Raw genomic sequence first — 14,997 nt, 5'->3', positions numbered from 1 at the left:
TTCTCATTCTTGACTGTCAAAATCTCCATTAATAGAAGGACTTGTATTTGCATAGTGCCTCTCGCAGCCTCAGCCTATCAAAAAGAGCTTTTCAGCCATCGAAGTATTTTTGCAACTCGTCAGTGCAGTAATATGGGGAAAGCTCTCATAAAAAGCACACTATCATAGGTTTCGGGTGAGAGGGAAGAGATATAAAAGAGACCTAACGGGCAACTTTTTCACACAGAGGATGGTTCATGTACAGAATGAACTGCCAGAGGAACTGGTGGAGGCTGGTACATTTTTCTTTTAGATTACTTACAGTGTGGAAACAGGCCCTTTGGCCCAACAAGTCCACACCGACCCTCCAAAGACCAATCCCACCCAGACCCTTTCCCCTACATTTCCCCCTTCACCGAACACTATGGGCAATTTGCCATGGCCAATTCACCTGACCTGTACATTTTTGGACTGTGGGAGGAAACCGGAGCACCCGGAGGAAATCCACGCAGACACGGGAAGAACGTGCAAACTCCACACAGTCAGTCGCCTGAGGCGGGACTTGAACACGGGTCTCTGGCGCTGTGAGGCAGAAGCGCTAACCACTGTGCCATCGTGCCGCCCATTTAAAAGGCATCTGGATGGGTATATGAATAGGAAGGGTTTGGAGGGATATGGGCCGGGTGCTGGCAGGTGGGACGAGATTGGGTTGGGAAATCTGGTCGGCATGGATGGGTTGGAACGAAGGGTCTGTTTCCGTGCTGTACGTCTCTATGACTCTGTGACTGTCTATGGTACAGATAACGGTTCATTAGAATTTCAGAGCCAAGGTGGCTGAAGGCACAGCTGTATATTGGTGGGAACTGCAGCCATGCAAAGGGCCAGAATGGGAATGGCTCAGATACCTCCGAAGCTCTGGGACAACAAGAGACTGCAGAGTTAGGAAGGGGTGAGGCCCATGGGGGGAACATGAAAATAAGGATGGGAATGTTAAAATGCTTTGTGTTGTCAGGCAAAGTGCACATGTGGGTCAGCAAGCAAGAAGTGATGCCTGAGGGATTGAGAGTAAAGGCAATGATCTCAGGATTAAAATGGAGTGAAGGTTGGGATGCTGGTCAGGAGGGCAGTGCACAGGAGTCCAATCCTGGGCTGGCAAAGCCATAAATACTTTAGTAGATGATGAGCTGAGTAAAGGGTCGAGATGTTACGAGGTGGACATAAATGGTATTGTAGATGGGATGGCTTAAGGCGTTGGAAGCTCAGATTTGGGTCCATTAAGACCTCAGTGTTGTTAATGATCTCTGTCAGCCTCAGGAGGGACCTGGAGTCAATGGCAAGGAAATAGCATTTATGATGAGTGATGGACAATGGCTTTCATCTTCACAATATTTAGTTGGAGAGAAATCCTGTGATTGACAAACGCTATCACCAGCAGTAAATAGCCCTTTCCCTGCTAGATCCATGTCCACATGAAAACCGCTGTCTTACTTAGACACCCAGAATGTGGACAGTTTTTGTTTGCCTCCCACATTAAAATAGCACTAACTTTTGTGTGTGTGAGAGAGATAATTATAAGGGCTTTCCTGAGGGAATTAGGTTGTACCACGAAAATGGGAGTTCACTCACCGTCTGATTGTGTATGAGGCTTGTGAGATCAGCTAGAAGTATCTGGGTCCTGAGCATGGTAGGTAATGAGATCTCTGGGTTTTGTGTTTTGGACTTCCAAAAAGCGACTAGTAAAGTTCTGCACCAAAAGGTAAGAGTGCCCAGAAATGAAGAGATGGGTGATATACATTGGCAATTAGTCGTGGAGTTCCTACCCTTGGGAAAGTGTGACAAATGTGTTCCATGGGGTGTTTATTCAGCAATTTCTATTTTTGTTTCAGATTTCTAACATTCATTAGTTCTTTGTTTTACTATCGCTCCGTTAATGTTACATTAATTATATTGTTAAGGCAAAAATAAAACAGATGGTGACTTTTGGTTGACTTCTTGTGGCACAGTAGTAGAGTCCGACCAGTAGACCAGGAGACATGGGTTCAAGTCCCACGTGTTCTAGAGGGGTGTAATAACATTACTGATCAGGTTGATTAAAGTATCTCTTTAAAACACAACGCCTGCAATGGGGTGTGCGATTGTTCTACCCAATTCCTCTCCCTCATCTGTATTTGTATCCATGTGCAGTGGTCCTTAAGAGAGACGACAAGTGCCCATTGGCCAGAGATTAGAATGCATCATCCTCTCTCGTTCCCTCCCCTGAGAAATACAAGGCCATCATTTCATTTAAATGTGCTAATTTTCCTTTTACAATTTGATTTTTTGCTATGGTTCACCTTTCTGGAGTTGTCGACAGTGCATTTTGTTTTGATGTCTTTTTTTTCTGGAAAGAGTATGAAAAGGGGAGTGCAGCTGAGGCAGTCTTTTGACCCAGCTGCTTGCCCCTCACCCCTGGTTCAGTCCGTGACCAGGAATCTCTGGAGAAGGTATGTGCAGGGCCCAGCAGTATGCTTTCGGGCTTCACTGACTGGTGGGAACCACAGGGATTTGAGTGTACCGATCCTGGGAGCGTTACTTAATATAAGAGTCGGGAAGTCATGTTGCGATTGTACAGGACATTGGTGAGGCCTCTTCTGTGTCCAATTCTAGTTGCCCAGTTATAGGAAAGGATATTATTAAGCAAGAGAGGGCTCAGAAGAGGTTGCCAGGTACACAAGATTTGACTTAGAAAGAATGGCTGGATAGGCTGCAACCTTTTTCACTGGAGCGTAGGAGGCTGGCTTATAGAAGTTTATAAAATAATGAGGTGTACAGATAGAGTTAATAGTACTTGTCTTTTCCCTATGATGAGGAATTTCAAGACTAGAGGGCACATTTTTAAAGTAAGAAAGATTTAGAAAAGACACGAGGGGACAATTTATTTTACACAGGGTGGTTCCCATGTGGGATGAACTTCCTGAGGAAATGGTAGATGTGGGTACAATTAATAATGTTTAAAAGACATTTGGATAAGTACATGGATAGGAAACGTGTGGAGGGATATGGGCCAAGAGCAGGCAGGTTGGTCTAGTTTAGTTTGGGAATATGTTCAGTATGGACTGGTTGGATCGAAGGGTTTGTTTCTGTGCTGTTTGACTCTGTGATTAAATTTCCTTGTAAGTTTTTATGTATTGATTCAGAGCTCCAAGGAACTGTTCAAAAACTATTTTCTAATCAACCTGTTCAGAAATATCATTATAAACTTCTGGAACAGGTGGGACTTGAACCCCTGTCTCTTAGGTCATTTGTTGCTCATCAGTTTAAAAAAAACAGCATAGAAAGGAGTGCTTCCTGTTCAAGGGACTGCCACTCCTTAATTTCTTAATTTGCATAAAAGATATGGAGGGACAGTAGGTGCTTGTGATGCCATGGTAGTGTTCGTACCTCTGAGCCAGGAAGCCTGGGTTTGAGTCCCACCTGCTTCAGAGGTGTCTCACAAAATCCATGAACAGATTACTTAAAAGTACCTGTAAGGAGAAACAGCTTGGGCAGTTGACCATTGGTTGGTTGCAGGCAGAGAGGTGTAATACTGTATTCTGTGAATAATCCAATCAGGAAAAGAACCTGTGTATAGTTTCATGTTTCACTATCTGGTTTGGATCCATGTGACATCTGATCAGGGTAACAACTTTTCACCTTGTTTGTTCATGACTTGGATGTAAAATAGTGTGTTGTGTGTTCACATTTGCAGATCACAGAAAGTTGTGTTGACATGAGCAGGATGTTGCCGGGCTCTGAGTTGACAGCAGACAATGTGAAGTCATCCAGTTTCAGTCGAATGAAGACAGATTGGAATATTGTCTTCATGGTTAGAGCTGTGGACGAACAAAGGGATTTAGATTTCCGTTTCTATAAATCAGAGAAACTTGTACAAAAATGCAGAATGTAATCATGCAGGCAAATGGAATGTTGGCTTTTATCTCAAGAGATATAGAAAACAAATGCGAGGAGGCAATGGTTTATATCAAACTCCACCTGGAGTATTACCATCAGTTCTGAATAGCGAATCTCAGGAAGAATGTACTGGCTATTAAAGTGGTACAGTACAGATGCAGCAAAGTTATTGAGGGTCTAAAGGGTTAAATTATGAGGTGATACAGCAAATTGATTTGTGTTCCTTTCGGTTGAGAGGGTTGATCTCATTGAGGTAAAGTTTATGATGATGATAGGATTTGATTGCCACTTTTTTTCGTTCCATTTAATCAGGTTTTGAGAGTGTCACTGGTCCAGCTATCATTTATTCCAGATTCCGAATTGCTTTTTAGCAGGTGACGTTGGGCTGCCTTCTGAACAATGGTGTCTCGCTGGCCATTTCAGAAGAGCCTTTAAACCCACATCAATGTTAGGTTGCTCAGTGTGGACACGCTAAAGACTATAGCCCTGAAAGGTCTTAGTGAACTATTCCTCAGGCAGATAATGGGAATCCCAACAGGGAAATCCTGAATGAGGAGGCACTATCTTAAATTTAAGGAAGGTCGTTTTCTTGCCATGTGTGGAAATCTGCACCCTTCTGGTCCCAAAGACTGAGCCCACAGAAACTTTCAGGGCCTAGTGTTTGGTAAGATTAGGCTGTCAAGGCTTTAGAACAGAGAGAGGTAAATGAATCCACTGTGATCAATACAATGGTGTAGCAGGCCAGAAGGGGCTGAATGTCCTCTTGTTCCCCATTCCTGAAATCCTGTGAATGAAGGAATGGTGTGGGTGTGCAGAAAAGGACTAGCTGGTTCCAAATGGAAGGAATCTAGGAGTGTGGAGCCTGAAGACGAATTGTGATTTTAATATCACGTCAGTTATCTTGAGAATATCACTCTACCAAAAGAAAGAGGGTGATCAAGCAATTATTGTTGGGTAGCAACGAAAATCGAAAGCTAGGTTAAATGAGAGTACATGTAATTAGAGAGAAAATGGAGCCCAAGAGCAGCAATTATTTAATTGTATCATATCCATGCAATAGAGTTTTCCACAGCACTGACCTAATGTGGGACACTTCCAAAGTGAAGGAGTTCGGAGGCTATGTTAAGGTATAGCAATGACCATTTTCATTTTTAAAAAATCTTAACCACCACCCCATGGCAATCAGTGGTGTTACCAGCACTGAACGGCCCACTATCAACATCCTGGGGATTACCATTGACAAGAAACTTAATTGGATGCACCACATAAACACAGCAGCTACAAAAGCAGTTCAGAAGCTAGGTGTCCTTTAGCAAGTAGCTTCCCTCCTGACCCCCCCAAAGCCTATCCCTCATTCACAAGGTACAAGTCTGGAGTGTGATGCCTGGATGAGTGCAATCCCAACAACACTCAAGAAGCTTGACACGATCCAGCTCTCTTGATTGGCACCGCATCCACAAGCCTCAACTCCCTCCTCCACCGACGCTCGGTAGCAACAGTGTGTACCATCTACAAGTTGCACTACAGAAATTCACTAAAGATCGTCATAAAGTCACCTTCCAAACCCACAATTACTTCTATCTAGTAGGACAAGGGCAGAAGATACATGGGAACACCACCACCTTCAAGTTCCCCACCATCCTGACTTGGAAACATATCACTGTTCCTTCAGTGCCGCTGGGTCAAAATCCTCCCTAATGGCATTGTGTTTCAATCTACTGCGTGTGGACAGCAGCAGTTCAAGAGGCAGCTCACCACCACTTTGAAGGGTAATTAATGCCGGCCCAACCAGTGAATGAAAAAAGCAGCAGGTTGTGCTGTACTGATAATGTCACTGGGCTATTACTCCAGAACCTCATGTTAGAAGGTTGAGGGGAGGTCTAAATGAAAGGGTGGACGCTGGGAAGTTGTTTCTATTAGGCGGGGAGACTAGGACCCATGGGCATAGCCTTAAAATTAGTGAGGGTCAATTTAGAATGGAAATGAGGAGGCATTTCTTCAGCCTGAGAGTGGTGGGCCTGTGGAATTCATTGCCATGGAGCGCAGTGGAGGCCGGGACATTGGGTGTCTTCAAGGCAGAGATTGATAAATTCTTGATCTCGCAAGGGATTAAGGGATACGGGGCGAGTGCGGGTAAGTGGAGTTGAAACACCCATCAGCCATGATTAAATGGCCAAGTGGACTCGATGGGCCAAATGGCCTTGCTTCCTCTGTCTTATGGTCTAATGTTTGATTGGATTAGATTCCCTACAGTTTGGAACAGGCCCTTCGCCCCAACAAGTCCGCACTGACCCTCCGAAGAGTAGCCCACCCAGACCCATTTCTCTCTGACGAATGCACCTAACACTATGAACAATTTAGCCTGGCCAATTCACCTGACCTGCACATCTTTGGACTGTGGGAGAAAACCAGAGCACCGGAGGAAGCCCACACAGACACAGGGAGAATGTGCAAGCTCCACACAGACAGTCACCTGAGGCTGGAATCGTATCTGGGACCCTGGTGCTGTGAGGCAGCAGTGCTAACCACTGAGCCACCGTGCTGCCTCTGTGGACTTGGGTTCAAATCCTGCCTTGGCAGATGGTAGAATTTGAGTTCATTAAAAATAAAAATCTGGAATCTGAAGCTAGCCCTAATGACAACCAAGTCAATTATTGTAAAAATTCATTAGCCCATTAATGTCCTTTAGAGAAGGAAATCGGACGTCCATACCCAGTCTGATCTAGATGTGGCTCCAGACCCGCAGCAATACGGCTGTCCCGGCTCTGTCCTTTGAAGTGGTTCTCGGCTCTTTGTCTCATTCAGTGAGGAAATAACTGACCTTTGCTCTGTAAGTTATTGAAAAGCAAACATACCCTGATGATTGAGACTTTGTATAATAGCCACTTTTGTATTGTGTTAATTCCTGGATATATCTGATGAAGACAATTGATTGGAAAGCTGGGCTAGCTTCCTGCTGTCTCTGAGCCATTTTTGATTTATTTCTTGGAAGCGATAAGAATGAAAACCTGCTGAGCAAACAAATCAGACACTTTACTGTTACTGCCTGTGCAGTTTGTGGGACATGCTGGGAGAAATTGTCAGCCCACACAATTTGAGAGAATAGTCATTGGTGATATTCTCCCAAAGGTGATTAAAACTCAGCCCTCTAAGCAGAATTAGGTAGATTTCAGAATAGGATTTTGGCTTCTGGCCAAAGATTCTCGACAAAGATTGTAATCCGAAAGAAAGAACTTACATTTATCCAGCCTCTTTTGTGAGACTGGGACAATGAAGTAGTAATTGGTGTTACAGAGTTATTGAGAAATAGTTGTGAAGGTGGGGGAACGTTATTGCTGTCTCCCGGCATTTCTTCCACCTTTTCAGCTTTGAGGGCACGGAGGGCTTCGATTTAATGGCTCATTAGAAACAGGGCACCTCTGCCAGTGCAGCACTCCTTCCTGTTGATACTGCCAGAGTCGGTGTTTGTGTCTAAAGAGGTACTTGAACCAACGGCCTTGTGACTCAGAGGCACGAGTGACACCCTTTGAGCCACGGCTGACGCTTAATTAGGCTTAGGTCTTGTTGGTAAAGATGGACAGTTGTTAGTGAAGCAGATCCATTCTGAGTTGGTGAGGTGTCCATAGGTGTCTGGTTCTGATGTCATTTGCAATCAGACACAGTCCCATCTCTCAACCTGAAACTATGCAAGTTGCTGTTTAGTTGCATCTCAGTTGACGGTCTGTGTGTCAACTGTGGGTGATTTTTCATTTGCTGACTCTCTGTGTTAACTCAACAGTCTCCCAAGGTTTCCATTTCTGCTCCTTGTCATTACTAGCTATCCACTCCTCGACAATTACATTCTGCATTTATCACCCTCCGATTTCCCCACCCCCTGTACTGGCAGTCCTCTCCTCGGTTGAGTGGCTTGAACGTCTGGATCTCCTCTCTGCCTTGTGGGAAATAAAAACAACAACAAAAATCCTTTTCCAGCTCCTCAAGGATGCAGTTTTCCAGTTCCTTGGGAGGTAATAGCTTAGTGCTGTTGGTTTTGGAGGTGCTTTGTCCTTCCCCCTTCACCCACCTCACTGCACATGCGACTCTCAGGCCTCATGCAGACCCTTGTCACATCATAGGAACAAGGCAAAAGAGGAGGCCATTCAGCCCTTCAAGCTTGCTCTGCCATTCAGTACGATCATGGCTGATCACATCTCTGCCTCGACTCCACTTTCCTGTTGACTGTCCATAAAGCTTCAATATGTTACTCATTAAACTGTCTATCTCCTCCTTAAATTCACTTAATGTCCTGGCATCCAGCACATTCAATTCCACAGATTCCCGACCGTTTGAGATTAGTAATTCCTGCTCATCTCTGTTTTAAATCTGCTACCCCCTTGGTTGTCCATAAGTACTCTCTTGTGTGGTATTCTTGCATACTTAGTTTCCATGGTTTTAGACATGGTGCACACCATTAAAGGTCTCTGAAGAACAATTTCCAAACTCAGCTTGTTGAGACAAGCCCAGAGTTAAAATGTCTGGTGCTGGAAAGCATCTAAGGAGCAGGAGAATCGATGTTTCGAGCATAAGCTGTTCATCAGAAAATGCTCGAAACATTAACTCTCGTGCTCCTCTCATCCACTGTCTATTGTAAACTGAAGTCCATCCAAAATTCTGGTGCCAGTATGCTGGATTGCAGTCTCCCCAAAGCCTCTCATTGCAGATTATCAAACCCTTATCTGTTCTGCAGCCCTTTGACTCCAATTGCCCAATTCTTTCAGCCGGGGCTTAGCGGTTAGCTCTCTGAGTCCGAAGTTGGGTGTTTATGTCCCTCTCCAGAGCCTTGAGCAAAGAAAAACCTGGGTGGATATTTCAATGCAGTTCTGAGGGAGTGCTACACCATCTGAGGTAGTGTCTGTCAGATGCTATTGTTCACTTGGCTGGGACATACTGTGGGACAGCCTGCAGCCTGAGAAAGTGTTGTTTACACCCAAGTTCCTCTGTCTTTAATCAAGAATCAACATCACCTCAGCCCTGACGCCTGAAGTGACCAAACTCATTAATGTGCGCCCGCTGAATCGAAACAAAAATATTTGAATTCTTCCAGGCGAGCGGCTAAAAGACTGGGATGGATAAAAGGTCATCGATTAGATTGTTTAGGCCGCACTGTGTGAAGATGCTTAACAGCAAAATGGCCAAGGGCAGAGGCAATTTGTCAGTGAGGTCAGGTGCCACTTATAGAGGAGCACACATCTAATGCTAATAAATAGAATGATTGATGGGACAAAGTGGATGATGAAAAGTGCAAAGCAACCTCTACAATGGACTTGCATGTTAATTGGAAGATTTTAAATGCAGCAGCCGCATAATATAGATTACTGTTTGAGACCGGCTATCCCAACAGAATGTTAATAGGCTGTGACTTCCAATTTCTCTCTTTCCCTCCATGTATATGCACCATTTTCCAAAGTATTTGAAGTGTGAAGTGTTGCAATGAAAGCAGGTGGCTGCTGCCGCATAATTGGAGCTGAAGTTCAATTTAATCCCACAACAAGATTTAAAATGCGTTTGGCAAAAAAAATCTGCGCACCTCATCGAGCACATCGGGTATTTTAAAGAGCAATCTCACGTCGAATGTGGTCAAATTGCGTGTTGTAACCGGCTACAGACTGGCTGAGATTGAACTCTGACGAGTTCGATGCTATCTGATTAAATGGCAAACACGGATTTGCAGGATCCAGTGGCTGAACTAACACAACACTGCATGCATAAAACAATTTCATCTCATCTTTATTTTAACTGCCTGAACTCTGCTTTTTTAAAAAAATTTAATGTTTTAACTCTTTAAAGAAAAGAGCCTGTCTTGCATGCAAATGCAGTAATTGGTTTCAGTGCCAGTAAGACTGGAGAGTTATACCCACAACCTTCAAGAGAGGCATGACAACAACAACATGCATTTAAATACTGCATTTAATCTGCTGAAGCCTTCAGAGTGCTTTTGCTTTATAACTGAACACTTTAGATAACAGAGCAGGTGGCTGCAGGCCGAACCAGAGAAGGAGCTGAGTTAAAATAGAGGGGCTCAGAGGAGGTATTTTAAATAATAAGGCCTAAACTGGAATGGCAGAAAGTGAGGGCTGGAGATTAGAGTTGAAAAGTGAGATGCTGGAAAAGCACAGCAGGTCAGGCAGCATCTGAGGAGCAGGAGAATCGATGTTTCGAGCATAAGCTCTTCATCAAGAATGAGGTCAGAGGAGACAACTTGGGGAAGTGCAGTGAGAGAGAGAGAGAGGCTCACTGCGATCCTTGTAGAGGGAGGAGGATAAAGTCTTCAAGGTAGGCCTCCTTGGAAGAGGCTTAACAGAAAGGTTATACAACGAGGAGAAAGTGAGCACTGCAGATGCTGGAAATCAGAGTGGAAAGTTGTGCTGCTGGAAAAGCACAGCTGGTCAGGCAGCGTCCAAGGAGCAGGGGAGTCGACGTTTCGAGCATAATTTCTTCATCAGGCATGAGGCTATGATGAATCATCATTCCTGATGAAGAGCTTATGCTCGAAACGTCGAATCTCCTGCTCCTCGAATACTGCCTGACCAGTGGTGCTTTTCCAGCACCACACTGTTCAACTCTAAACTGGAATGGAAGTGTGATTAAAATTGATGCTGCACAAGAGGGAAACAATCGGGGTCTGAAGGAGGTGACAACTGAGCAACAGAGATGCTCACTGCTTTCCTCTCTGGGATCGAGGGATTACTTTATTGATGGCACTTACTCCATCTCCTCCACCACACTTTAAACTCATAGCTGCTTGTCTACTGCTGCTGCATTCCAGCCTTTGGTGTATGTGACAGAATTTACGTTGTCCATTCAAACCACTGTCTCACTAAACTTTGGTTTTATTTCTGTTCAAGTCTGGCACTGGTAGCTAGTTCTTTCCAACAGTCCAAAGCAAGAATCATGATTCATTTATAAATTTGGGTTCTCTGATTTATTTTTAAAAAATTCATGCATGGGATGGGCCATCATTGGCCAGGTCAGTGTTTATTGTCCATCTCTAATTGCCCTCAGGGTAGTTAAGAGTCAACCACACTGCTGTGGGTCTGCAGTCAGAGATTTCCTTCCCTGAAAGGCATTAGTAGCCAGGCCATCACTCCACATTTTATTGAATTTAAACTTCACCATCTGCCCAGGTAGGATTTCAGTCGAGCTTACCATCTCTGTGCTCTAACCCTTGTCGTCTCTAAATGTTTGGTAAATTCACCATATTCCCAGAGGGGCACAGGGCTGTAGTTTTATGAGAGAGAAACGACTGGTGGTGGTTTAATCTGAGGGTCAGCATGCCTCAGGCGAGGGGAGAGATTGAGAAGGAGAGCCCATCGTGATAATCTCAGCTGGTGCAGGAATTGAACCCACACTGTTAGCATTGCTTACCAACTGAGCTAACCCACTTCTAACCTGAACCAAACTTAGAGCAAATAACCCAGCGTTTCCTGTCTCCCTCCTGTCAGTTTCCCCTTTTAAAAAAAACCTGGTGTTAAAAGTCCATACAGAAAAGCTACAAATACTTCGCACACGTGGTTTTTTTTTTAAAGGCTGGGCTGTTTGAATTCTGTTGAATTGTTTTACAGAAACCAAAGCAAACAGACTGGCATCCGCCAGACGGCTTTATCCTGGGCCTCTGGACACTGATCCTGCTCGTCTTCTTCAAAAGCTACGGACTGAAGCACCTCAAGCACGTATTCTGAGAGACCGTACAGAGCTGGCAATGAGAGGGGCTGGTTTCCTTGGCTCCAACCCTTCCCTTCAAAAAAAGATCAAATACCGCAGCCTATTGGTTTGATGCACTGTGCTGTAAATTATTCTTACTTGATTTTCGCGGGGTTTTTAAAATTTCTATTTTGGGATGTGGTTTGAGGGTAGCCTAACGGGCGAAGGGGTGAGTTTGAGTGTGCGATATGTGTAAATGGGTTGTTGTGTAAGCACCCCTGACAGTAAGGTGGTGCAGAGGAAAACCTGACTCTCCCGAAAACAGAGAGAGTCCTGCTCCATTTGCAATAAGTCACACCGTGACGACGGATTCATGCTCCATTTACACCATGACCTCCCAACATTGATGCAAAATAGGGCATTGCATGGAGACTATACCCGTTCCATGGCAGTAGCCAGAAAATAAATGCTTTGGTTACATAGAAACAGGAGTAGGCCATTCAGCCCCTCGAGATCCTTCCTCCATTCAGTGACGTCATGGCTGATCTGTGGTCTAGCTGCATATATCCGTTGTTGGTCCATATCCTTTGCTTAAAATAAATTATCTATATCAGATGTAAAATCAACAACGTATCCTGCGTCTATTGCCATTTGTGGAAGAGATTTCCAAGTAACTACTATCCATAATTGGTTATGATAATAAACTAAACTCTGTAATGCCTGATAAATGATGTGGCAATGTTACCTGTGAAGTTTAATTCAAGTGTTTCTACCTCTGGCATTAGGCTTTTAAAAAAAAAAGCCACGATAAAGAATCAAATGACTGTTGAAAGGAGTCTGTGTGACTTTTTTGATGTTGCTTTGGAAGGTGAATTAGACTTTACTTGTGCCTACACAATCATGTCACCAGCAGCAGCTTTTCTTGTGCTCCCTTGGTTCCGAGCCACCATGGATTCTGAGGGAGTGCAACATTGCCAGAGCAGCTGTCTTTCAGAAGAGACTGCACGTTGAGGCCCCATCTGCCCTCTCAGACACAAGGGAAAGATTCCCCTGGCACTGTTCTGACCAGAAGGGCCGTTCGTTTGAGTATTCTGGTCGCTATTTATCCCTTGAACAATAACTTTGACAGACCATTTATGTGGTCGAGAGTGTGGTGTTGGAAAAGCACAGCAGGTCAGGCAGCATCCGAGGAGCAGGAGTACCGACATTTCGGGCATAAGCCCTTCATCAGAAATGAGGCTTGTGGGTTGGGGCTGAGAGATAACTGGCGGGGGTGGGGGTGGGGTGGGGGGAGTGGGTTGGGGGGGAGGTAGCTGGGAAAGCGATAGTTGGATGAAAGTGAGGGAGAAGGTGATAGGTCAGAGGGGGCAGTGATGGACGGGTCTGGAAGGCGGGGCCGAGTTGGAGGCTTGGAACTGGGATAATGTAGGGGAGGAGACCATTTATATATCTATCTTTCTGTTCCTGTGACTTTTGCACCCATAGGTCTGTTGCATTTACGTGCATAACAGCAGTTGCTGCACTTTGAAAGTAATTAATATTTTTTGACATGGTAAGGCATTATATGGCTTTCTTGGCTCTGTAAATTTGTTTAAGTCAAATTAACAGTACTTTTTTTGGAATAGTAGTATCATGCAGACAGAAAGAGGCCATTCAGCCCTGTGTGTAAATACTAGTGCTTTGAAAACATTGTTCAGTCAGTCCCTATTTTCCCCATAGCCCTGTATATTTTCACTTTATATTTATCTAAGTCCTGATTTGGAGATGATGGTGTTGGACTGGGGTGTACAAAGTGAAAAATCACACAACACCAGGTTATAGTTCAACAGTTTTATTTGGAAGCACTAGCTTTCGGAGCGCTGCTCCTTAACCAGGTAGTTGCAGAGAATATTCTTTCACTTAGATATAAGTCCCCTCTGAACATTGTGATTGAGTCTGGTTCTGAGCAGTGCTTCCCAGAACACAACAACTTGCCACGTTTCTTCAAAATAAAAGACCCCCTCATTTCCCCTCTGGTTCTTTTGTCAATTGCCTAAGTCTCTGTGCCTAAGTCTCAAGTCGTTACCAGCTTGAGTGGAAAGAGTTTTTCATTATATCAAAGCCCCTAATCTCTTCTTGAAGAAACAAGTCTGAGTACCAAGATTCTGGGCTCAAGTCTCATCATAAGGCTTGAACTCTGAGTACTGAGAAAGTATGGAAATCTCAAATAAGAACAATAAAAATCTGGTAAAACTCAGCGGGTCTGGCAGCACACATGGAGAGAGAAGCAGAGTTAATGTTTCAGGTCTGGTGTGACTCCTGATCAGAATCCAAATCTGAGTTCTGACCAAAGAGTCATACCAGACTCGAAGCATTAACTCCTCCTGTCTTTTCTGCTCCCACATCATCAAGTCAGAAGTTATTCTTCCCATTCTATTTGATGAGCTTTGGTCGCGATGAGTGACGATGAGTGGGGTAGGACTAGCAAACGGTCCACAGATTCTTTGCTGTGTCTCAGTGATCCGTGGACAAACAGGTTGGGAATTACTGATCTAACTGAAGGGCAAAACCGGTTCAGGGGTCTAATGGCCGCCTTCCATAGGAGACCATTTCGCCCATCATGTCTTGGCTAGAGCCAATGAACTAAATTCCACTGAGCGTTCCCATTGTAAATTCCTCAACTTCAATATTTTCCCCAGAAAGCACAGTGCTGTCCCCATGGCAGAGCTATTTCATGCTTCAACGATTCTCCTGAATTCAGACATATTTCCTATTCCTGACGTGAATCTAATGTCTGCCTTTCACAAAAAGTAGCTGATGTAAGATAATGTACTTCACTCCTCCTCAGTTGTTAGGAATAGCCTTGTGTCTGGATCGAAGTGTTTTTGTAAAATCTTTTTAGCACCAGTTGCTGATTGAAATAAAATTCAGTTCAACTGATTTGTTGTTATTTTTACCTTCAAGCATTTCTTAATTACCGAGGTCTTGAGTATTGTAATTTTTAAAAATGTGTTTTTCAACATGTATTTCTGACTCCAGTCTTCGAGGGGTAAATGGGAGGGAATATGGTTGAGGCCGGATGTTCTGGGAGATCGAAGCCGAGCTCTATAAAGGGGGAGCTGGTACAATTGATTATCGGGTGAATGCAATAATTGGTGTCAGAAAGCTGCATCCTCCTCACCCGTCTCTTGAGGTAAAGCATCAGGAGATTCTTCTTAGATAAGGACACTGAGGGCTGGTGGATGAATGGATTTGAGGCACAGATCAGCCATAATCCTACAAAATATCTGAATAACCCCAAGGGATTATCTGGCCTACTCTTGTTCTAAAAAGATTTGCAACTCTATCTGCCTTGATTTTTCAACCGTTGCCTCAATAAACACACATCAGTGGCCTTTGTGCCATTGGTTAAGTTTACGAAAGTTTGAT

At 44.2% G+C, this 14,997-nt stretch overlaps 1 protein-coding gene across 1 annotated transcript in view; it reads left to right on the top strand.

The window, feature by feature from the left end:
- Positions 1-12,421, top strand: part of pigk (phosphatidylinositol glycan anchor biosynthesis, class K) — a 123,693-nt gene extending 111,272 nt beyond the window's left edge. Inside the window, exon 11 of the mRNA XM_072574755.1 lies at positions 11,511-12,421. Within this exon, the coding sequence (XP_072430856.1) occupies positions 11,511-11,627 (117 nt within the window). The 3' untranslated portion in view covers positions 11,628-12,421. The remainder of the gene's footprint in view (positions 1-11,510) is intronic.
- Positions 12,422-14,997: the final 2,576 nt, after the last annotated feature.

This window comes from Chiloscyllium punctatum, chromosome 7 (genome assembly GCF_047496795.1).
Source record: "Chiloscyllium punctatum isolate Juve2018m chromosome 7, sChiPun1.3, whole genome shotgun sequence".
In the NCBI taxonomy this organism is placed as follows: domain Eukaryota; kingdom Metazoa; phylum Chordata; class Chondrichthyes; order Orectolobiformes; family Hemiscylliidae; genus Chiloscyllium; species Chiloscyllium punctatum.
This window is presented reverse-complemented; position numbering and strand designations above follow the sequence as displayed.